This window comes from Misgurnus anguillicaudatus, chromosome 21, assembly GCF_027580225.2.
Source record: "Misgurnus anguillicaudatus chromosome 21, ASM2758022v2, whole genome shotgun sequence".
In the NCBI taxonomy this organism is placed as follows: Eukaryota; Metazoa; Chordata; class Actinopteri; order Cypriniformes; family Cobitidae; genus Misgurnus; species Misgurnus anguillicaudatus.
In genome coordinates this window covers 7,908,006-7,933,575 of record NC_073357.2, presented here as the reverse complement: position 1 = coordinate 7,933,575, position 25,570 = coordinate 7,908,006, and the positions used below count along the sequence as shown (strand labels likewise).

Sequence of the window (25,570 nt, the reverse complement as noted above, 5' to 3'; positions counted from 1 at the left end):
GTAACCTAAGTATAATAGACTGCATTTGTTCGCGTTGTAAAATCATATTTATTTACTTTACAAAGATACGAAGTAAGTAATACACCCCTCTGAAACAGTGTAATATTCCGTTTCACATGACCCCCAATGTCCGCAGAGCAGCGTAAAGTCATGCGCGTGTTTGGATAAAGTGTTTGAAATAAACACACACATTATGTATCGTAGGTTATACAATCTTTTTAAAGGTTCATGCCAGCCGCTGCTCGAGACACTAAATTCGTCGGGACGATTGATGTAAGTTATCTGTGTGGTTGTTAATAGCTACAGTTAACTTTGCATTTGTGTGATGTGATGTTATGTCTGTCACGGTTACTTTAAGCGTTACGTTATTTTTAAGTCACGCTGGAATTGGACGTAATACGATGTTAATAATAATAATAATACGTTAAGGAATTGTGTACGTAACTGTGGTAACGTTAAAGATGTATCTTCTGACAGTGCACATGCACGTTTAATATAAACATTTTAATTCATATAGCATATTTTAACCTTTATAGTACTATGGTATTACCATGTTTTCATAAATGCACTATTGTATTACCACATGTGGGGTCTAACTAGCACTTAGAATGTTCTGAATGATTAAGCAAGATTAAAGAAATAGTTACAAATACTTACCCTCATGCCATCCTCATGCATGTACATGACTGAAAACACAGAGTTATTTGAAGGAAAAAAAATCTGTCTCTCCTTGTCTTTTCAATACCACTGAATTGTCCCCATATACAATTTTTGTATTCCCTTAAAGCCCACATATTGCTTGTCTCTTGCAGTGAAGGAAATGTGAGGCTTTCACGTCCGCTATCATGCAGTGCCATCCGATTACAAGAGGCTGAAGTCAAACCCGTGGACACAAATAACCCATCGGCACCCATCAGAACAAGATTGAAGGAGTATGTCTTATACACAAACACTGTCTGTACAGTTGGACATATTAACTATTAATTTTTTTTCTGTAACAATAAATGAAAAAAAACCCTGAAAATATACATATGCATTTGAATAGTATAGATATAATTAGTTTTTAAGAATTGATAGTCAAATATAAATACTTGTATTTTATTCTATTTAGTCTCTTCCCTCCATTTCCTGGTGAGGAGAGCTCGCTGAGATGGGACAGCAAGAAGTATGAAGAGTTACCAATCGCACACATCAAAGCCACATACAACAAGTAAGCTACCTGGCACAGATTAAATCATACGAATTACTATACATAAATCCAACTGTCCTTGTTAGCTTTAGGTCAGACATGTTTGTTGTGATAAACTTGACATTGTCTTCTGATTTGAATTCGCACCAACACCCACATTCAGGTGACAGACAGCGCCGGTCTGTACATGGTCCGAACCTCGTGCGGCTCAGAGGGCTTCAAGAATGTGAAGAAATCCACCCCTGTTGCTGCACAGACTGCTGGGATTTCTGCTGCTGCGGTGAGATTTATCATACAGAGTTAGATCTATCTATCTATATACAGCCGCAAAAAAAATTAAGAGACCATTTCAAGATTATTGGTTATTTTAGTTATTCTATATTTACCATTTATAGGTATGTGTTTAAAGGTGCCGTAGAATGTAAAACTGTATTTAAATAGGCATAGATGAACAATAAGAGTTGTGTACATGGTAATGACATATCGTGAGCCTTAAACACAATTGTTTCCTTCTTATGTAAACATCATGCATGCAAAAGACGGCTGGAAAACAGACCAATCTCAACATTAAACCAACTGTGATGTTACAGTCGAGATGTATGCCCCAATATTAAATTACACATTAAATTAATTACAATGTTGTTACAATGCTAAAAACAAAGTTGTAACTGCTGAGTTAGTGCTATATGCTAGTGAATGGGATATGCCAGAATTTAGGCTGAAGTTCTACTATTGACGTTCCAATTAAGTATTGCAGGTCCATACTGAAAAAACACAAACTTGCCACTCAGAAATGTCCATTGATACAGGCTCAAACACACACACACACACACACACACACACACACCTACTGAATGAGCTGCTCTGAGAAACAGCCAATCAGAGCAGAGCTCAACATTATTATTTATGACCCTTCCAAGTAAGGTAATAATAGACCATTTCATTTTAAAGACAAATCCTAAGGTTGTAAATGGACATGATAAACTGTTTCTGGATAATTTTGCACTTAATAAAGCCACAAACAGTGAGGAAAATAAGTATTTGAACACCCTGGTATTTTGCAAGTTCTCCCACTTAGAAATCATGGAGGGGTCTGAAATTTTCATTGTGGGTGCATGTCCACTGTGAGAGACATAATCTAAAAAAAAATCCAGAAATCACAATGTATGATTTTTTGTAAGTATTTATTTGTATGATACAGCTGCAAATAAGTATTTGAACACCTGAGAAAATCAATGTTAATATTTGGTACAGTAGCCTTTGTTTGCAATTACAGAGGTCAAACGTTTCCTGTAGTTTTTCAGCAGGTTAGCACACACTGCAGGAGGGATTTTTGGCTCACTCCTACACACAGATCTTCTCTATATCAGTTTGGTTTCTGGCATGTTGCTGAGAAACACAGAGTTTGAGCTCTCTCCAAAGACTCTCTATTGGGTTTAGGTCTGGAGACTGGCTAGGCCACGCCAGAACCTTGATATGCTTCTTACAGAGCCACTCATTGGTTATCCTGGCTGTGTGCTTCGGGTCATTGTCATGTTGGAAGACCCAGCCTCGACCCATCTTCAATGTCTCTCTCTAACTGAGGGAAGGAGGTTGTTCCCCAAAATCTCACAATACATGGCCCCGGTCATCCTCTCCTTAATATATTGCAGTCGCCCTGTCCCTTGTGCAGAAAAACACCTCCAAAGCATGATGCTACCAACCCAATGCTTCACAGAAATATTCTTCCTCTAAAACACGTTTAGTGGAATTATAACCAAAAAGTTCTATTTTGGTCTCATCTGACAACATGACTTTCTCCCATGACTCCTCTGGATCATCCAAATGGTCATTGGCAAACTTAAGATGGGCCTGTACATGTGCTGGTTTAAGCAGGGGAACCTTCTGTGCCATACATGATTTCAAACCATGACGTCTTGTGTATTACCAACAGTAACCTTGGAAATGGTGGTCCCAGCTCTTTTCAGGTCATTGACCAGCTCCTCTCGTGTAGTTCTGGGCTGATTTCTCACCTTTCTTTGGATCATTGAGACCCCACAAGTGAGATCTTGCATGGAGCCCCAGTCCGAGGGAGATTGACAGTCATGTTTAGCTTCTTCCATTTTCTAATGATTGCTCCAACAATGGACCTTTTTCACCAAGCTGCTTGGCAATTTCCCCATTGCCCTTTCCAGCCTTGTGGAGGTGTACAATTTTGTCTCTAGTGTCTTTGGACAGCTCTTTGGTCTTGGCCATGTTAGTAGTTGGATTCTTACTGATTGTATGGGGTGGACAGGTGTCTTTATGTATGTTACGACCTCAAACAGGTGCATCTAATTTAGGATAATAAATGTAGTGGAGGTGGACATTTTAAAGGCAGACTAACATGTCTTTGAGGGTCAGAAGTCTAGCTGATAGACAGGTGTTCAAATATTTATTTGCAGCTGTATCATACAAATAAATAGTTAAAAAAAATCATACATTGTGATTTCTGGATTTTTTATAGATTATGTCTCTCACAGTGGACATGCACCTATGATGACAATTTCAGACCCCTCCATGATTTCCAAGTGGAAAAATAGCAGGGTGTTCAAATACTGATTTTCCTCACTGTATCTACTAAATGTAGGTATTAGAAAACAATTTAACATATTATTTCAATGCATTTTTTGGCACCTTTAAGCAAACATTTTTTGTTTAATTCTGCCAACTATCAACATTTCTGTCAAGTGCGTAATAAAAATAGTTATTATTATTGTATTATTATTTGCATTTATTTACTGAAAAATGAAATGGGGAGAAAACGAGAATAAAGAGTTCTGCAGAGAAATTTATATTTCACAAATAGAGAAATTAATTTAAACATGATTTAGTTCAAATTCATTTCTTAATTTCTGAACTATAACTTTTATGAAATACCCCAAATTTTTAATCACATCTTTAATGTGTCTTTGTATCCACTAAGTCTTTCACATTGCTTTTGGATGACTTTGTTGCTCATGAGGTTTGCTTTTGTTGGAATTCAACAGACACTGGACAGAAAAGGTCGTAATATCATATCGATGATTAAAGGCGAAACTGGAGTGGTCTTTTAATTTTTTCCCGTGGCTGTATATATAACTGGAGGATTATTGTTTCCTAAACTTTGTAAGTCGCTTTGGATGAACTGTCTGCTAAATGCCTAAATGTGAAGAATTATAAAATGTTTATGCAGTAATGCATTTCATTTCTGTTGTCACAATACCATGTTTGCTATTTTAATGTTGTCCATTGGATGGCAGCACATTGCTTTCTAGTGATTTTTTGCTTTAATAGCACACCGAGATGTCCTTGAGGTACTGTTGGACTGGTTTTCCTGCTTTATTTGGATTTGAAAGACATGCCGCCTGTCTGAACAGATGCATCATTATCATTTTTTTAAATATGAGGAACATGGCCAGTCAAGAAAAGAATAATTTGTGAGTTTTAGGGAGCCCCAAAAATAGTTAGACACCTACAACTACACTTTTTAAACAAAAAATTGCATTGCAATAATGAAATTGAAACGCAATCAAAGCGAACAAATGTTGCTAGACATCCACGGGGCTAAATGCACTTTTTAGCGCCCCTACATAGCACATACGGGTCATAGCAAAGTGATCATACTTAGGCCCTGTCCCAAATGGCACAATCTGGACTTGTGGACATCATGTAGTGCAGACTTTAGGGACCCTTAACACGAGTCCACGAGGGTGCACCGGAGTCGTATTTGGGTGATTCTCACGAAATCCAGACTTAGAAGGTGTGTCCAGCATCAGATTTTTTATAAAGCCCTTGAAGCCAATTTTTTGGTTGCACATATAAGATTAAGGTCTGAATTTACTATAACCATTATGTTTAGAGGATTTAAAAAATATTTCCTATAGAATTATTTAAATTTTTTAGATTATCATTATCAAAAATGATCATTACCACAACATGATATTACATTAAATATATTTACAAACTCATATTTCGGTAATGAGAACTAAAAAGTTGTCTAGGTAATACGACAAACAAAATTTCAACTTTTATCTGGGGAGAAAAAATAAGAACTGCTTACCTGGTAGCCATCTTGAGTGTCACAGTCAAAAAAAATGTTGCGGAGGATGAGCAAATTGGTCTTGGACACATTTATATTCCTTATTATTGTAATAATACCAATGATCACCACATGCCACATGTTTTTCTTTACTGTAAATGTTTATAGTATAACATGCACTGAAGCTTTTTATTTTTTAGATTTTATAATTATAAATATTTCCATGTCAAAGAACCCAAATCCAGTCACGGACACGTTGCGGTAATGACAATTTTCCTCTTAAATGTGGAAAAAACAACAAACTTGGTTTGTATGATATAATTTAAAATCATGTACAAAATAGTAAATGAAGAGATGTTTGTTACTGTATGCTTCTTATTTTGATACTCTTACTTTGCATTTACTTTTTTTATCAAAATGTTTCATGACACCCCATAAGTCTAATTTCGCGAGAATCACCCGAATGTTTGCGTGCTTGTCTTTGAAACAAACACAATTTTGGGATGTAGTGTCATATAATTCATGTCCATATACCTGCATGTTTAGCTTTTTTGTGTTATTATGTATGTGATAAAGTTTTTATTTGTTTTTCTTTTGAGATTATGTTGATCATTAGTATGCGATCGACTGTTTCGTTGATGCTTATAGTGATAATTAGAACGTCCGCGTATTGAAATAACATTCAGAATTTCCGTTTCATGTTTATACATCCACTTGTCTATTTTCATGCTATTTTTGTAATTTCATCAGCGTCCGCTATGAAGAGTCTAATGAGAAGGCTGACTCACAGCAGTATGTATAATCAGTATATGACTTCTCGCTGATAACCATTTATTTGCTGTATGGACACAAGCGTTATGATATAAATTAGTGGTTTCAGACAAACCTCAGATTCTAAACCCCAGCAATTTTGTTTTCTTTAGCGATTTATTAGTTCCTTATTATGCTAAATGTCCTGAATTTATGCATGTTTGTCTTGAGCAGAAAGCGAGGGCGAAGGGGGTCACGTATGTCCGTGTGCTGGTTAAAGGACTCGGCCCTGGACGCTTGGTGAGTAGTTTTTGGTTTCATCCACAGTTGTTTCTGAAAGAAGGGGCAGTATTGGGTCTTTGCAGTTTGAGATGCGATACAATATTATCATACATAAATCATACATTTAGACTTAATATTTGTTGTGACACTTTTTCAGTTTATTATTTGATTGCAATATGACTTTCACGGCAAGCCATTAGACATTGTGACATACTTCCGACTTGATATCGTACATCACGCAATTTTCCGGTTATATGTGTTTACAATGTGCCGTAGCTGCGTTTGAAACCAAAAGGGTTCGAAAGCAGATTTTAAATGGCATTCATAGAGACCAAAGCAAAAATATTCTAAACATCATCAACACTATCCTAAAAAGGAAAATAACCATTTTTAAAGCTTTAATTCAGCAGAGACCGATCTGAAAAAGCATTAGCTGGCGAACAACAGCATTTCAGTTTTACTCCTCAAATTTAACTACCAACAGAAGGTAAATGAGACTAATGATGGGTAAAAGTACCAATGCTGCTTGAACCCTTACCAATGCTTTTAACCCCTTAACTCTTTCCCTGCCAGCATTTTTCATGATTTTTTAACCCTAGTTAGTGTGTAATGTTGCTATAATTGCATAAATAATGTCTGTAAAATAATAAAGCTCAAAGTTCACTGCCAGGCGATATATTTTCTTTAACAGAATTCGCCTTTCAAAGCCTACAGCGAACGGCCGGTTTGAACTACAGCCCTCTATTTCCTGCTTTAATGACGTCAGTAGAACAGTTTTTTGACTAAACTCCGCCCACAGGAATACGTCAGTCGCACGCTAAGCTAACGACAAGCTAAGCTGCTATCGGATAACAACACACTAAACAAGCTACACAATCAGAACTCGATACGTATTTTTGAAGGAGGGACTTCATAGAACAAGGAAGACATCAACCCGTTTTGAGGACAGTGAAAACAGCGCTATACAGATAAGTCAATTGTGTGAAAAATACCGCGTTTTTTACATGTGAAACATGAACACATGTTATATTGCGCACTATTAACACAATTAAAGCTTCAAAAACACAGAAAGAATGGGAGCTTTAAAATAGATTGAGCATATCATGGTGCGGGACATACTTTTTATAAAAAGATGTCAGTTAAAAGGCGATTTCATTGTTGCATAAGTCAGCGGGTTTCCTTCATTTATATTTTGCAAATACTTTGAGTGACAGTTGTCGTATTTTATTTATTTTTCTCTGTGACTTTTTCTCTACTACACTGACAGTACAATGTTTAAATATTTTAAATGGGATCTAAGTTAAATGGGGGAAAAAGCATTCTTAGCTGATAGTGTATGAACACAGAGTGACTCAGATATTTTAAGACGCAAGCGGGTGGGTGGGAATAGAACAATGCGTGAGAGGGACGAAAAAACAGTATCGCGCAGACCTCTAGTGCGGCAGGTGAAAGTGGTGAAAACACGAAATGGAGTTTAATTTATATGGACTTTAAATGAGTCAACTGGAATGGATTTGAGGAAGCAGCTAGTGTTGTAGTCAAGACCACCAAACTGAGACCAAGTCATGACCAAGACCAAGACAGTGCGAGACCAAGTCAAGACCAAGACCAGTGCAAGTCACTGCATTAAAACACTTCAATGTGGAATATGCATATGATTAGGCACTTCTTGTCCGTGTGTGTGTGCCATCAGAGAAGTTGAAAAAAAATCAAAGGCATTGCAGATATGTGGGAATTTATCTTTGCCTATAAGCAAATTAAAGAGAACAAATACTAAAGAGCTGAAATCAACTTAACCATTTATTCTGAACTGTCTTTCCATGGCTTGCCATCAACTTAACACAATGCAGGTGTTTTTAGTAATACAATTAGAAAAATTGTCATTATTGGGAGAAACTTAAGTAATGCTTAAACAATGCCAACAACATATACCAAACCTGAATAAACTGGATAAAATTAATGATAAAAAATTCATTTGTGATGTGCCATCAGTTGTGGTCTTGACCGGTCTTGAAATAAAATTCCGAGTCCTCCTTGTCTGAGACCGAGACTAGACTGATTAAAAATGCTTTCGATTCCAAGACGAGAACAAGACCTTTAAAAAGTGGTCTTGGATATTTTAAGACGCCGGTCTGGAGAACTACAACACTAGAAGCAGCAGCGTGGAAGTTGTAGCTGAAACGCGAAACAGAATTTAATTTATTAGGGCATTACTCCAGTAGAATGGATTTAAGTGATTGCACTATGAAAAGTGAACATACATTTGCCCTAAATAAGAGAAAGAGTGGGTCCAATATCATTGATCTTAAAAAGTATAATGGGTCCCACTACTGTTAGCTAAAATAATCTTAACAACCTGTATATCGTTGGAAAGCTCTAAGAACCTAGTTTTCATATTTCTTCACCATTTTGAGAAAAGAATGAGATTTTCTAAGAGCAATTTTCTAAAAGGTCACTTGTTAATTCTTTCCCCGTCAGCGTTTAAAAAAATGCCAGCATTTTTTAGGATTTTCACAAAAGTATAATGCCTTCCAGAAAATGTTCTTCTTTAAATATATAAACATACAAGAACAGACCCTCTGCTTTCAGACAAAAAAGCTTAAACTTTCATCCTGCCTTCGTTTGTTCTCTTTTTATCCCCTATAAAATATGTGATGATCAAAACATACAGACTGTTTGCTGTACTGCCCTAAAGGGTTGCGTCCGGGTTTTATATATTGGGTAGGAGTAGATTTGGGCCGGATTACGTTTTCAAGGTATACCGAGGTTTTAAAAAGTCAAAAGGTTTCAAAACACCTAAAATTTTATGTGATACCGTTTTCAAGGTATAAGCTGTGTTTACACAAAATAAAATTAAATAATTAAGTCATGTAATTGATTTGATGTTTACATTTAATATTATTCATATTAATACATTTTAATTTAATAATTTTTACATTTTTGCCTGGCATATATGTTGTATGTTGGTTAAAAATAAAATGTATTGTGTCCAGCTGAAAAGTTGTTGTTTGTATATGCAGACATTTGAAAATAACACATTTTAGTGTTGCAATGGCAGTACCGCAACACTGTGAAACAGTGGTATTTTTGCTTAAGGTTATCATACCGCCAAAATCTCATACCGGCCCATGCTTAGGTGGGAGTGCCACTTGGTGGATAATAGAGGAAATATGGATTGTCGAAAAAACTCGTCATTGGCAGGAAAGCTTTTTCCTTTTAAGAGCACCAATTATCCAATTCACGTTTTTAAATTTCCTTTGGTGTTTAAGTGTGTATTATGAAAAGGGTACAAACCCCAAAGCAAACGATGACCCGAGTTATCATTTCCATCGTAAATCTCTCGGATTACAACAAACACATGGATTGTAGGCAACAGTTTACTTTCTGTTATTGGTAAAGTAGACAAGACCGACATTATCATAATTCCTCACGCTTTGGACTCACAGCTTGTAAGTTAACTTCTGTTAGCATTGCATTGTGACCGAATCTTTCAAACATGGTAAGGAGCATCACATTTCCGGCTGACGTCACAACGTACAGATTAGCTGGCCAATCAGGGACACAGCGCTTCAGATCAATGCGTTTTGTACAAAATCAAAGCGTTTGAGGAAGGCAGGATATCCGTAGCTACAAAAATGTACGGTATGTGGAAAATTATGTTTTTTTTTTACATAAACCACACGAACACATTGTATTATACCAAATACACAAAATAAGGTTGTTTGTAGTAATGAAATAGGTGCACTTTAATTGATGAGTTAACTTGTCAATAGCGGGGAATAAGTTAAAACATATTTATAACACTTATATCCTATTGTAAATCTTTAAAAATCTTGACAACCTAATTGAATAACAATGCAGTAACCGTAATTTATTAATTTGTGACAATATAATTTTAACTAATTTGGATCAAAACAATTTTTCTAGCATTCTGAGCATAAAACATTCTCATTTTTGAAATGAGCGAGATGTTCTTAGTAAACATGGTAGTAGTTGTGCCAGTAGTTCCCTTGCCTGTAAAAACTGTATGAATCTGTATTAGAGCCCGACCGATATATCAGAAGGCCAACATTATCGGCCGATATTAGACATTTTCCAAAGTATTGGTATCGGCATTCATAATGGCCGATAAATGAATATTAACAAAAAAAACCAGACGAAACAGCCTTAAACCATGTCATGAGTGTTGATGTTGTATAGTTTGTCCACCAGAGGGCACTTTACAACCACCTTGTAGGCAACACTCATGTATAACGCGTCACACATCCTGCAACCTGCTGATCCAGCCAGAGTTGGGCAGAGAGAACAACGGTTAAGTGAGTTCATGGTGAGTTGGTCACGAGACAATAAAAAAAACAAGTTTCTTTTTAAAATGCATTATCATATTATTATAGTTAAAGGTGCAGTGTGTAAATTTTGCGAATTGCAACCCATGGCTCAGTCCACTGCTCTTCCCTCGCTTTTAAAACGCATAGAGAAGCTACAGTAGCTACCACTGGAAAAACATGTCATCGATGGAGAAAATTTAGTAAAAAAAAGTTTGTCCTTAAAGGGCTTCTGTAGAAACATGGCGGCACAAAATGGCGACTTCCATGTAAGGGGACCCTCTGTGTATGTAGATAAAAACGTCTCATTCTAGGGTAATAAAAACATAATGGTTCATTATTAAAATGTCTTTATACACCCCTTATAATATAGTTTTGTATATTATTTAGCATTCCTGTCAAGAGATCCTTTTAAAAATTACACACTGCACCTTTAAAACTCATAAATAACTACAAATAACCAATGTTAGGGAAATCTGTTAATGTTTTGTTGCGCGTTTCTGAAATAATAAAAAAACATCGGATTTTAAAACCAACAAACATTTGTATCGGCCTTCAAAATCCTTTATCGGTCAGGCTCTAATCTGTATATGTGAAAGCAAATGGGGTGTCTTAAATCTGTAACTGTCACTATTATAATTTTCATTTCAATTTAATGAAGTATAATGACTAAATAAAAAATGATTTAATTATGCAGTTTGATAAGTATTGCAATATTAATTAACATAAAACTGTAAAAAATGCTGGCATTTATTTCAACCCATTGTGGTGTCAAAAAGGGATGTAACCAACCTGTGGGTTGTAATTTACCCTTTGATAGATGGTTAGGTCAAATATAGATTTTCTGGGTTAATTTTTACCCAATGCCTGGTTTGTCCAAGTTAAAGTCTCATAATGATGAGCATCTAAGTTTGATTTCACCTTGTTTTCAATGTTTGACATGATCTTACAGGTTATATTTTAACATAATTTTCTTTACATTATGCAGGATGAAAAAATGACAAATAAGCTGGGTTTTCACAAACTGGGGCTTCAACTACAGACACATGTTCTGTCCCAAGAGCCTGATTTATATTAACACAATATTTCATTAGCACATTTGAAAAACCGTGACAATCTAAAGAGTGAAATTATTACAATCAATTTCACTGAATACATTTTGAAATGTTTTAAATAATCTTTTACACAAAACTGAGGAGTAATTTGAGAGCTTCATGAACTCTTTATTTAAGGAGATTTTTAACCCTATGCTTGAGCAACTGCATCAGCAAACACTTCTATAACAGAAAACACATGAAAACACACGAAACATATAGTATAATAAAAGTGGTTGTATGAAATTCAACATTTATCGAAAATAATCAAGAACAGGTTTGAAGCAGGAATTGCAATAATACATGCATCAGTAAATCTCAGTACCATTGAATAGGGTTAAAGATTAATAATGGTTTATGTGATTTATATAAAAAAGTTACATTCACTTCCACCTGTGGTTTATCATCCAAGTCGCATTTATCATTTCAGTATAGCAATAACATCAGTTATGAAGGAGGGGTGTTCAATCAATACTTTGAAACTGACCAATGAGTTCCCCGAGCTCAATTGTGGTCCACATGCTTTTACTTTGAGCCAGAGGAGGACATTAAGACTGGATGAGGATCTAATGATCCCCTCCAGAGCTGCTGGCATCAGGAGGGCTTTAAGACTCGCATGACTCCTTTACCTAACCTGCTTTATTCAGTCAGGTCAGAAACTTCTAGACTAAAGATGCATTTAGGCAAACAGCGGTCAATGCAGGGGCGAAAACTGATGATGTAAAACGTGTTCACCTGAATACTGCATATATCTGATTACATGGTACTAATAGAGGCCAAAAGTTCACCTTGGTTTATGCCAGGTCCATTGTGTTTACACTGTAAAAAATGTCTTACATTTTTAAGTTTAATCAACTTGAATTTACTTTATTTATAAAAAAAAGTTGAATTAGCTTGTTATTTTAAATTTATTTTATAATTTATAGCAAATCCTCATTAGTCACGAAAATTTATTGTTATTGATTAAACTTAAAAAAAAATACAGTGTAGGGAAATATTAATTTACATTTATTCATGCGGCAGACACTTTTATCCAAAGCAACCGCACAAATGAGAGATCATTCAACATTTTCCCCTAGGAACCAACAGTAAGCATAGTGAACAAAGCTGCTTTTGCAAGCAAGCCAGCAGCTAGCGGTTTTCTTCCACGCTGAAAACCAGCCCTCTGCGTTTTTCCGCGCTCAGTACTGAGCGCCGAGAGTTAAAATATATTCAACTTTGGGTGAAAAGCTCCGCTCGTCAATGTCAGTTCTCACACGGCCGTCCAACCACAGTGGAGGGGGGTGGGACATTACCACAGCAACCAACCCGCTCACAGCAGAAGTATCAGAGCTACCAAAGTCCTTAGCTAAGAAACAGCTGGCAGTCGCCGTCCTCCAGGCGTTTTCAGCCGCATTTAAAAGTTTTGGTGTGCACAAGCCCTAACAGTAGAAAGATGACAATTATGTTTTAGAATTGAGGTGTCTTATGTTATTTTGTTCAATTGTTATTTTGTTTTCAATATTTTACTATGTTCTTACCTCAACTTGTCAATGCCTGCACTTAATGTTTGTACAGCACGTCTTTAATGTGTTAGCATTTAGCCTAGCCCCATTCATCCTTTGAGATCCCAACAGGGATGAATTTAGAAGCCACCAAACACTTCCATGTTTTCCCTATTTAAAGACTGTTACATGAGTAGTTACATGAGTAAATATGGTGGCACAAAATAAAACGTGGAGATTTTTTAAGCAGATAAAAGTGAACTATATTGAATGGCGAAAGAGCACTTACTTTGCAGCAGTTATTACTTTGAGAAGTAATCAGGACTGATGATGTTACTGCACACCGAGGTCGAACTTAAGGGCTCGTTATCCACGACGGTGTAGGTTCCACGTCAGTTTTCATTTATACTTTTGCGTCGTCGTCCACATCGATGTGCAAACACACACGCAGACCGCTGGTATGCAGTGTCCACGCGTGTAACCACAGTAGCAGCGTGACCGTCAAAGAAGAAGAAGCTTGGCAAGTTAATCCACAAACAAAGAAGAAACAGCAACTTGTTGTGTATGATTTCAGATGACCAGCAGTGATTAAAGTAAATAAACAGTGACTTTTGTTGCAGTTTGAGTTAAATCACTCCTCAACTTGGCCCATCTTTGTGTTCACTGTCGCAAACCAAAATACCTATGACGCAGTTTTTTTACCTGACGGGAGGGGTTCTGGTGGGCCAATCACAGCACTTGCGGTCTGCGTAGAACTGACGGCTGTTAAAATTTTTGCGTAAATCGGGCTTTAATCTTTGTGCAGCGTGTCGTGGATGTGTTGGCGTTTGGCCTGGCCCCATTCATTCCTTGGGATCCAGGCGAGATGAATTTGGACGCCACCAAACACTTCCGTGTTTTCCTATTTGAAGACTGTTACATGAGTGGTTACACGAGTAAGTATGGTGACACACAATAAGACGTGATTTTTTTAAGCAGATAAAAATGAGAACTATATTGTATGGCGAAAGAGCACTTAGTTTGCAGCACTTCAACCTCAGGTGCAGTAATATTGACGGAAGTTTGAGCGAGAGGAGGAGTAGTCAGGAGGAGGATGATGTTACTGCACGCCGAGGTCGAACCAAGTGCTCACAGTGTTACAATTAAGCCTCAGGTATACAATGATAATGAAATGAAAACAATGGAAATACTATTCATCAAAATGATAACGCTAATATAATATCAAGGGATATAACTCACAAGAATGATATTTTTGTCCTTTCATATTTCTATGCATTGATGCATAATACAAGGATGGTTAGATGAAGGATCATGGATGGATGAATGTGTGGATATCTATTATAGGCAGATATATAAACAATATCCACTTTTAGTATATAGACAGAAATTTATTGAATTATTTGGGTTTAAAGTTGTAACGTTTGCACTCCTGTCACTTTCGGTGTAATTGTACGATAACAGCAAGTCCCACATACAAACATTAAGTGTTCATTTGTATGTGTTGATTGTGTAAAAAGAAAAAGAAAAATCTAACTCAAATATTTTTAAATGATCATTGATCATTATAGTATTGGTCTTTGAGAAAAAAGTTTTTCTTTAGTTGTGAAATGGAGTATTAATTTAAAAAAAAATCAAATGTTCAAATTCTCACTTTGTTATTGTTATTATTATTTAAGGTTTTTGTCCAATTTATATTGCTAATCATTTATGACACAACAAAACAGATAGATAATAAACATTTAACTTAAAAAAATAGTGCTGGCATAGATTAATCGCATACAAAATAAAAGTGCATTTTTGCATAATATATGAGTGTGTGTAGTTATTATGTATATATAAATACATATACGTTCATGTATGCATTTAAGAAACATTTACATGTGTATGTAAACAAATCAAAAAATTGATATATAAATATAAATGTTCTGAAATGCATATATGTGTGTGTGTTTAAATATACAAAATAATTACACACACATATATTATGCAAAAATGCACTTTTATTTAGTATACGATTAATCTGTGCCGAGCACTAAAAAAAACGTAACAATTGTCTACCTTTTATATTATTTTATGCACACCCGGACACACACACCTCAATGGCAAAAAGTGTCTAATTTATTCTAAAATCACCCTTTATATATATATATAATATAATTGCATCTTATATATCATATTATATTTTCATTTAAATCTTTTTAATAACTTGCTTGATAGTAACGCGTTTTTCTTAAAGTAGCGTGTTTTGCTCTGCCCACTTCCGGCCTCAAACTGTTATAGGGCGTACAAACCAAACACAAATTGAACGATTTGCGCGAGTAGATTACGTACAAAGTCAATGCAAAGACGCAAACTTGCACAGGCAGATGTGAATGTTGCGAATTGGGCAACGCAATTACAGCGAAAACACTATTCGCCTCAAGCGCATCTTTGTCCGTGAGTAATCTAGTGCGAGGAACGCAATGACTTGTGTTTGGTGTGTACGCAGCATTACGCTGGCACTGTTATCCTGTCATGACGTATGGTTCTGCGTTTCTGCAGTTGGTTAGTATTGGGACTGAGCCGTTGGTTGCAATTCAAAATCTCATCACTAGATGCCGCTAAAAATCTACACAGTGGACCTTTAATCAGATTTTACAAATTTAAAGCATTATTATATTGCATTTTTAGCAAGTTATCTTATCACATTTTATGCAGCTCTAATTTTTATTATATATGCAATGCCCAATTTTTACATCTTTGTGTGTTTATATAAAATTAACACTTACATATGTAACAGGTTTCGGAGTATTTGGACCCAGGTGGTCTTTTTGTCATTGGATTTCTCCTTTAGCTGTGAGCTAACATACTTGGCCTACATTGATTTCTTTTTCCTCTGTGTGTAGTCTGCCATTAAAGGGTTAACCATGGGAGGACTGGAGGTTGTTTCTATCACCGACAACACCCCGGTGCCACACAATGGCTGTCGCCCTCGCAAAGCACGAAGGATGTGAGGAGGAACAAACCCTGTAAACCAAGACGTCTTGACTGTCGTTTTCTGCGCAGTATCTCCATCAGTGATACAGGCTGAATGATGAAGGTCAACACAGTTCAGCGTGTATTTTTTTTTTCAATTTTTCAATAATTTTCCATCTCCAATGATATGTATATGTTATTTACCTTTTTGATAATTATTAAAGAGTTAAATATTAACCTCATGCTATCCGTTTGTTTTCATATTAGGTCATATGTGGCATAAATCTCAAGTACTTCCTGATAAATGCATAAAGGCATTAAAATGTGACTGATTGTTTCAGGAAATTTAATTCCTCGAAAGTATGTCATTTTAAATATACATACATATTTCAAATAACAAACATTAAGGTTTAACGTCCGTTTTCAAGTTGACAGGCTCGGGGTGGAATAGCTCCCTATAAATAAATGGACCCTTGTAAGATTATTGCCCTTTCCTACCATTACATCAGGTGCTTCGTTGCTACGGCAACGGCAATTAGCAGGAACTCAGGCAGGCGGTTGAATATAAGTCTGTCCCTAGTACCCATAGCAACCAAGGTCAGGCCTGCAACGCACATCTGCTTTTATACAAGCCCAGCTTTAGTGCGCGCTATAGCTCGAGGGCTGGAAATAAATAAAAAAAAAGGGGCGGTTTAAAACAAAAGACTGGCATGTAAGTGTGTGACCCTTTCAAAGACGTAACAATATGCTTGCTCGACTAGCGTACTTTACTGCCGCATTTTGGAAAAAATCCCTTTTTCGGCAACAGCTGTCTTTATCCTGCTTTCCACGAAAACGCGTCTCCTCTACGGCAAAGCGTGACTCCTACCAGCGTTTAACCCAGATGGCCGAACATTTCAGATGTCCTCGGATAGCCTGTGTGTATCCGACATGAAAGCAAAGTTTCCCTGCTGGGCTTTTGTGGGCAGTGATTAGAAACTACAGCCAACGCATTTGATTGAATACAGTTTGATGGTTTATTCGCTATATATGTGTGATTTCTACATCGGAAAGTATCCCTGGCCTTGAAAAAAGCATGCTTGGTGCATTATGTGACTTCTTAGCTTAGCTATCGATTGAATTCCTGTTTGTGTGTGCTTATTTGTTGTATAACTTCAAATGCTTTAACTGGATATTTATGCGATCCAAGGTAAACATAAGACCTTAAGGGGCGGTTCCCAGACAGGGATTAGACTAGTCCTAGACTAAAATAAATTGAAAACCGAAAACAACTTGCACTGACATAACTTAAAATACATCAGTGCCCTTTGTTTTGCCTTAAAATGCACACAAGTAATGTTTTTAGTTAGGCATGTTTGTTAAAACTAGTTATAATACCTAATTAAGCTAAGGCCTAGTCCTGTTTTAAGCTAATCCCTGGGAAACCACCCCATAGTCTTTTAGGAGAAAATCACCTGTCAGTTTTTATTATCCTTTACGTCTGTAGCACAAATGGCTGGGGAAGGTTATTTTAATAAATAGCAAATAATAGATATTGACATGTAACAACTATTTCATCGCATTTAGTTCAACTATGGGTTGCATTAAAACCATTAATTGTTAAATTTTTAAAAAAAAATGTCCGTAGAACAACAAATTACTCTTTAAAATAGCAGGTTATTGTGTAATTACATCGGGAAACAATTTGCTGCTAAGTAAAGCAATAAGTGAATAAGTGAAGGGATTGCATGAAATTTCTTATATCCATTATATTACGTATTAAAGGCCACCTATTAAAGTTTTTCTGATTTGCTAAAACACTAACTCCCAATCTCTGAACCAAATTCGTAGTGTCCTAAACCTATTTGTCAAATTATGCACTCTTTTTGCAAAACTCTAAAACACAAACTTCTCACTAAAACACGCATTTTACACTGCAATGCACTTATAAATGCTAAACACAGGCGGCAAAAGTTGAACACAATTACAACACAGTTATCATCCAGTAAACACAACATCTCAATTCTACACACTTTTTTCAAATGGCATTTTTTACCAATTGTATGGGTTGGAAACAGTCTTGAGAGGCAGATGAAGAGTATGATGAAGAGCAGGACACCAGAGACGATTCAATTGGCAAAATTTGTTTACAAAATACAAGTGCTTCTTATAGTAATATTGAAAACTTACTATTGCACTGCAAAAAATGATTTTCAAGAAAAAAATCCTAGTATTTCTGTCTGGTTTTCAGCAAAAATATAAATAAACTCCTAAATTAAGATGCCTTTTCTTGATGAGCAAAACAACCCAAGAAAACAAGTCTAGTTACTAGACCAAAAATATCAAATTGAAGTGATTTTGCACATAAAACAAGCAAAAAAAATCTGCCAATGGGGCAAGCTAAATTTTCTTGAATTTTTCTTGAATTTAGTGTTTAAGAAAAATGTTCAAGATTTTTTTGCTTACCCCATTGGCAGACTTTTTTTGCTTGTTTTATGCGCAAAATCACTTGAATTTGATATTTTTGGTCTGGAAACTGGACTTTTTTTCTTGGGTCGTTTTGCTCATCAGGAAAGGGCATCTTCATTTGGGAATTGTTAGATACTTTTGCTGAAAACAGGACAAAAATACCAAGAATTTTTTTCTTGAAAATCATTTTTTGCAGTGTTGTAGTACTTACAGTTAAGTATTCACTATATTCACTGAACTAAACTTGTAATTACAGTAATAGGGATTTTTAACTGTATTTGTCAAGTGTGTTGTTATATATACAATAACATTTATTTTTCTGTTAGCAGATGTCCTGGATGTTGTGTCTTCCATTTTTTAAGTTAGTGTCTAATGGATGCTCAGTAGTGTTTTATATTATAGACTTATGTGTGTATGATTTGAAAGCTTAGTTTGATTTTGAGTACAGTTGAAATGGTTTTGAAGGAATTGTTCGATTCTGCTGTAAGAGTCAGGGGTTTTGTGTATTTAGTTTGACAAATTGCAATTGGGTTTAAGGTTTTGAGAAAATGAGTGATAGATTTATGTAAAATTCAAATGAGCTCTTCACTAGTTTACCAAAAAAGACAGTAGTTGTGTTTCCAATATTTGTGCAAAACTTTAGCATTATTTTCTAATTGTCGACAATAAACTATTTATGTTATACGACTAAAATGTAATTTTGTTGTCTCATGATAAATCATTCCAAAATCCATACAGTGTTGGGCAGATGACATCAAAATACTGCAAACCATACAGAGCAGTCGACTCCTGAATCACTCTCGCTGTATTGATGTCATGCCCTTGGCGGTTCTTGTGACGCCACATGCATTTAAGTTTACTTCAATATTTTGCATGTAAATTTTAATCTATTACGAAAAACTATATATCGTTGTAAAGGTCTCAGAATGTAGTTTCATATCAAAACCTTTTAGCAGTAAAAATAATGCAGCGACAGTAATTTATTAATTTGTGACAAGAGTATGCAGCAAACCATTGACACCTAGTGGCCGTTGTTGGTAAAACCAGTAAAAGTGTAACACAAACCAAATTTTTTGTGATCATTTTATGCATAAATTATATACTTTATTGCATTTTCTTATTTATTACAATAAATGTTAACTGGAAAAAAAAGGATTTAATTTTTTCACCTTCAGACATTTGCGATATATTCCTTTTTTAATTGCATGAAAATAAACACCTCACCCAAGTGTAAAAACTTGCGACATATGAAAATGTATGCACAATTGCAGTGTTTCCATTAGGGGCATTTTCAATTTGCTATTTACATTTGTGCAATTTGAAGGGTAAAGGCCGAAGTATAGTCTGTTTTAATGTGAACGCGAGGGTCTGTGTACAGTGCGTGTTACGCAATTTTCGTCATTTAGAAGAGTGTGTGTGCCTACTTTAAGCACACCGCCGGATTTTTGAAACCCCGCGTACATTGTACGCGTAGGTCGTGCATGTGCTCAACTGCGCGCGTACGTTAGTGTACACATAAAAAACAGACTATACTCCGTGCTTGATGGTAATGCAGCCAGTGAACTCTCAGTTACAATAAATCTGTTTCCTGTCTAAGACAAAAGTATCTCATTTTTAAGATATAGCAGACAAGTGTATAACTTACTGATGGCGGAAACTATGGTAATGCAGGACTGTCAGTCAGTGGCTGTGGGCGGGGCTTTATCAGTGTGACATCACATTGGTAAAAGAATCAAAACAGCATGTCTAATGAAACTGCTTTTGTTTAATGAGGATTAAAAAAGGAGTGATTTTTTTCCGTTGTGTTCACACACTGCTGACACATTTATGTCCAAACATCTTGTAAAAGTGAATTTTGTTGTCTTTAAGGTCTTAATCAAACCAACACATGTGATCACCTAAAAGACACAGCTTATTACAATGTTTATGTAACTGAATAATTTGTGTTGCATTGTGATATTCACTCGAAATCAATCCATGATATTTTATCTTCGCCTCGAAATTTCTTAAGAGCCAGGGGTTGAAGCAGGTTAAAATATTACAGATCCATTTGAAAGCGTGCATGACCCTAGTAACCCTAGGAGCCATATAATGAGAGCTACTCGGGCATCCATTTGCACATATTAGTAGCACACACTTTCTTACTGCTGGGGAGACCCGGCAGGATATCTGCCTTGCAATCATAATGTGCATTTTATATTTAATAGCACACTTATTTAAAGGAGGTAATCATATGAAAGTCACATACTGTACATATTTTACCTAAAATGATTTTTTTGAGCAATGGACTCATGTTATACGTATTGCAACTCTGGTAACACTGTTTAACGCACCTACTTTCGAAGATTGTGTTCATGAGATGCAAGATTATTTCTAGTTTTTGGGGCACTGCTTCTTTAAAACAATAAATCATGTTTTTTGTGTTAACCTCTTAATGTTTCTTAATGTAGAATAATATATTTCGGCCCCGAATAATAAATCAAATGTTTCTATCCTGAGGCAGTCCATTCCTGTTTTCCTCTTATCAATGATGATATTTAATACTTTGAGCTTCAATGACAATTAAATTATTTTATTTTTGATAAATTCTTTTTGTGGATTTGATTAAAAACAAATTAGCTGTTACTTCACGCTGTCCAATCTTTAAAAATCAGACATGAAGCGTTTTGATGCCACATTACAGAACTGCGCAGCATGCCTTTAACAGCATCTGAAAAAAAATGCATTTGCTTGTGGACGTATAGCAATTTACTTGTCAATGAAGTAATTGCGCAACATAGTGATTGAAACATTCAAACGTGTGTTCATCAGGTCCCTTCTCTCTGCATGAAGCATCGCAGTGCTTTTGAAATCTAAAGTTGACTCATTTTAACAGGACTGGAACTGGCAACCTTTATAGTCGTCTTTAACCTTACATTTACACGCAACCAAATAATCTGTATGTGATTGTTTTCATGGCTCAATCGGATGGAAAAGCCTTCAAGGAAACACCTTAATCAATTCAACTGAGGTCGATCTGATGCAAATTTTGATCGTATTGAAATGAGTGGTGTAGTCCGATCTGTGAACCGATCATTAGGAGAAATGTATGCACGTAAATGCATAAATAGTTTCATTTTATTAATCGGATGCAAAAATACCTTGTTCACGTCTTATATTTATCTCATATTTAGGTATATTTATTTTAAAACTTCTTATAAATAACTTAGCTTTGCTTTGTATATTTGTACACTTTACTCGACGCAGCGTTGCCAAGTACTCTGCTTTTTTCGAGTTCAGATTTGGTCTACTGTTTAAACAAGTTGATTTTTTTATTGCGTGTTAAACATGAAAGGATTTCGTTCATTAGTTATTGGCATTTGGGCTGGGAATAGTCATTGGGATGCTTTTAGGCTAGTTTTGAATGTCCATTGGGATGGTTTTGATTCGCGAATCTGGCAACCCTGGCTGTGCGCTTACGCAGACGTTCGGTTGGGGTTATATACACTCACCTAAAGGATTATTAGGAACACCATACTAATACTGTGTTTGACCCCCATTCACCTTCAGAACTGCTGAAAAAATGCTGAAAGCATTCTTTAGAAATGTTGGCCCATATCAATACGATAGCATCTTGCAGTTGATGGAGATTTGTGGAATGCACATCCAGGGCACAAAGCTCCTGTTCCACCACATCCCAAAGATGCTCTATTGGGTTGAGATCTGGTGACTGTGGAGGCCATTTTAGTACAGTGAACTCATTGTCATGTTCAAGAAACCAATTTGAAATGATTCGAGCTTTGTGACATGGTGCATTATCCTGCTAGAAGTAGCCATCAGAGGATGAGTACATGGTGGTCATAAAGGGATGGACATGGTCAGAAACAATGCTCAGGTAGGCCGTGGCATTTAAATGATGCCTAATTGGCACTAAAGGGGCCTAAAGTGTGCCAAGAAAACATCCCCCACACCATTACGCCACCACCAGCAGCCTGCACAGTGGTAACAAGACATGATGGATCCATGTTCTCATTCTGTTTAAATTCTTACTCTACCATCTGAATGTCTCAACAGAAATCGAGACTCATCAGACCAGGCAACATTTTTCCAGTCTTCGACTGTCCAATTTTGGTGAGCTTGTGCAAATTGTAGCCTCTTTTTGCTATTTGTAGTGCAGATGAGTGGTACCCGGTGGGGTCTTCTGCTGTTGTAGCCAATCCGCCTCAAGGTTGTGCGTGTTGTGTCTTCACAAATGCTTTGCTGCATACCTCGGTTGTAACGAGTGGTTATTTCAGTCAAAGTTGCTCTTCTATCAGCCTGAATCAGTCGGCTCATTCTCCTCTGACCTCTAGCATCAACAAGGCATTTTCGCCCACAGGACTGCCGCATACTGGATGTTTTTCCCCTTTCACACCATTCTTTGTAAACCCTAGAAATGGTTGTGCGTGAAAATCCCAGTAACTGAGCAGATTATGAAATACTCAGACCGGCCCGTCTGGCACCAACAACCATGCCACGCTCAAAATTGCTTAAATCACCTTTCTTTCCCATTCTGACATTCAGTTTGGAGTTCAGGAGATTGTCTCGACCAGGACCACACCCCTTAATGCATTGAAGCAACTGCCATGTGATTGGTTGATTAGATAATTGCTTTTAATGAGAAATTGAACAGGTGTTTCTAATAATGCTTTAGGTGAGTGTATAATGTACATGTAAACAAACATTTTAATCAGATTGCTTTGTTTAGGGTGCATGAAAAACTTTACTGTCGTAACCTTCAATCAGATTAAATTCTTTCGGATTGACAAAATTTTGCATGTAAACATACTGTGTGGTTTGCAATTGCCGATTAAATTTCTGTCTGTGGAGAAATGATGAAATGTGATTATTGTTTTTCTCAGAACGTCTTCTGCTAAATTAAAGCTTTAAAAGCTTTGATGGTGAAAATCCATGGACATTAAAATCGTCTTTCAAACAGTCACTTTACTAGTCAGATTAATCCCACTGTAAACGCAAATATTCAGTATGGAGCCATATTTCAAAATGAGCTTGGTGTGAGGAGTACATTATACACCTTTTGTAACCCTGTTGTGACCACCATCTCCTCATTTAACTGCCAGACTTCTCACAAGCTGTCAGACTACTCAACAGCTCTGTGTGACAACCTACCTAACTAACCTTTCAAGTGGACCTCCTCCTATGCACCGAAACTACCCAAACCCCCAGATCTGTTACGCAAATACCTCAGATCATTTTTATTGCACTATTGTCATTATAAAAGCGTACAACATAATGGACCTACAGCCGAATTATACAGTTTTATGCCACAATGTGATTTACTTTTGTTGTTTTATGGTAGTCTTCCTTTAGCCCAGTGGTAGAGCATTGTGTTAGCAGCGCAAAAGGTTATGTGTTTGATCCTAGTGATAAAATTATAAAATGTGTAGCTTGTAATGCACTGTATGTACGTCACTTTGGATTCGAAAAGTCTGAAAAAAAAATAGAAATTCAATTTTGAATTTGCAGCTATATTGATTTCAAAACGAGGCTGTGAGGGATGGACGTCCAGAGCGTGCGCTTTAATCTATGGTTTTGTATCAGGATGCTGGTCATTCAGCCATCAAAACAGAGAAAATACATCTTTTTCACAGGACAAAGAACCTCAGAAATTATGGTTTGTTAAAATTAGAAGGGACATTTTGATCTAATTTTAAGATGAGAGCAGCATAGTGTGTGCATGGGATCTGTTTTGTTATTGGCCTGTTGGCTGATCATTCATTTTTAATGTTGTAATCATGCTTACTTTTCTTTATAACACTAATATAGTCCTATAACTAAGTAGGCTACATATCTCGAGTTCGTAGGGATTACAAAAAAACGCAAGGAATGAATAGGTTAAAAACTTTTAATTGGTACGTTTTTTAAGGACATTGATCGAAATCAACACAAGCAGGATTCATTTCTGACTAAATAACATTTGTACACAACTTTGGGGGTTCAAATGGGCTTTTACTTACACAACGAGCTATCACGTAAATAGCTTGTCATTCACATCCCTGCTGAAAAAAACAGCATACCACCAAGACCAGCATATGTTGTGTTTTGGTGCTGGTTTGCTAGTGAACACCAACATCAAACCAGCATCACCACCAGCATTAGCACAAGCTAAACCAGCATTAGCACCAGCTAAACCAGCATTAGCACCAGCATCCCATGCTGGTCATACCAGCATATGTTGTGTTGTTGTTCTTGTATGCTGGTGACCACCAGCTATACCAACATAGACCAGCATAATTCCCATGGTGGTTTGATGCTTTTTTTTTCAGCAGGTACGTTATTAAGTCTTGAAAAAAATGTAACAGAGAAAATACATGGGACATATTCTTATGGGACATAACTGGAGATGTATACTTATAAAATATTGTATTGTTAAAAAAAAAGTAAGCATGCTTAAAACATGAGAAATTAGCAAATAGCCAACAGGCTAATATCAAAAACAAATATTATGATCACAATGCGCTATTCTCATCTTAAATAGGCTTTATGCCCAGCTGCACTACTTCCTGAACTTCAGCCAGCTCCTTGTTTCCTGTCAGCCATTACTGGACAAACTGATTAATCCCTAAAAAACTGATATGTCCCTTCTAATTAAAACAATCCACGTTTTTCCACATTTTCAATGTTTTCTGAGGTGGAAATTTGTAAAATTATGTGGGTTTTTTTAAGTAAACATGCTTACAACATGAGAAATTAGCAATTAGCCAATAGGCTAATATCAAAAATGGATATTATGATCACAATGTGCTATTCTTATCTTAAATTAGGTCATATGTACCTTCTAATTAAAACAATCCATATTTTTCCACATTTTCCATGTTTTCTGAGGCGGTAATTTGTAAAATTATGTATTCTCTGTGTTTAAAAAAAAAAAGTAAGCATGCTTACAACATAAGAAATTAGCGATTAGCCAACAGGCTAATATCAAAAACGAATATTATAATCACAATGCGCTATTCTCATCTTAA

At 36.2% G+C, this 25,570-nt stretch overlaps 1 protein-coding gene across 1 annotated transcript; it reads left to right on the top strand.

Annotated features, from left to right (window-relative positions):
- The first annotated feature begins 46 nt into the window (after positions 1-46).
- mrps11 (mitochondrial ribosomal protein S11) lies at positions 47-16,355 on the top strand. The gene is made up of 6 exons (XM_055185359.2): positions 47-273; positions 813-932; positions 1,112-1,210; positions 1,340-1,469; positions 6,213-6,278; positions 16,049-16,355. The coding sequence occupies exons 1-6, from the start codon at positions 194-196 to the stop codon at positions 16,154-16,156; spliced, it is 603 nt and encodes a 200-aa protein (XP_055041334.2). The 5' UTR covers positions 47-193; the 3' UTR covers positions 16,157-16,355.
- The last annotated feature ends 9,215 nt before the right edge of the window (positions 16,356-25,570 follow it).

What these genes read in the sequence shown, in the direction of transcription:
- mrps11 (XM_055185359.2), top strand. Translation starts at nt 194, where the DNA reads ATGTATCGTAGGTTATACAATCTTTTTAAAGGTTCATGCCAGCCGCTG. An exon ending in AATTCGTCGGGACGATTGAT is followed by an intron (nt 274 to 812) that starts GTAAGTTATCTG and finishes TGTCTCTTGCAG; the next exon opens with TGAAGGAAATGTGAGGCTTT. An exon ending in GACTCGGCCCTGGACGCTTG is followed by an intron (nt 6,279 to 16,048) that starts GTGAGTAGTTTT and finishes CTCTGTGTGTAG; the next exon opens with TCTGCCATTAAAGGGTTAAC.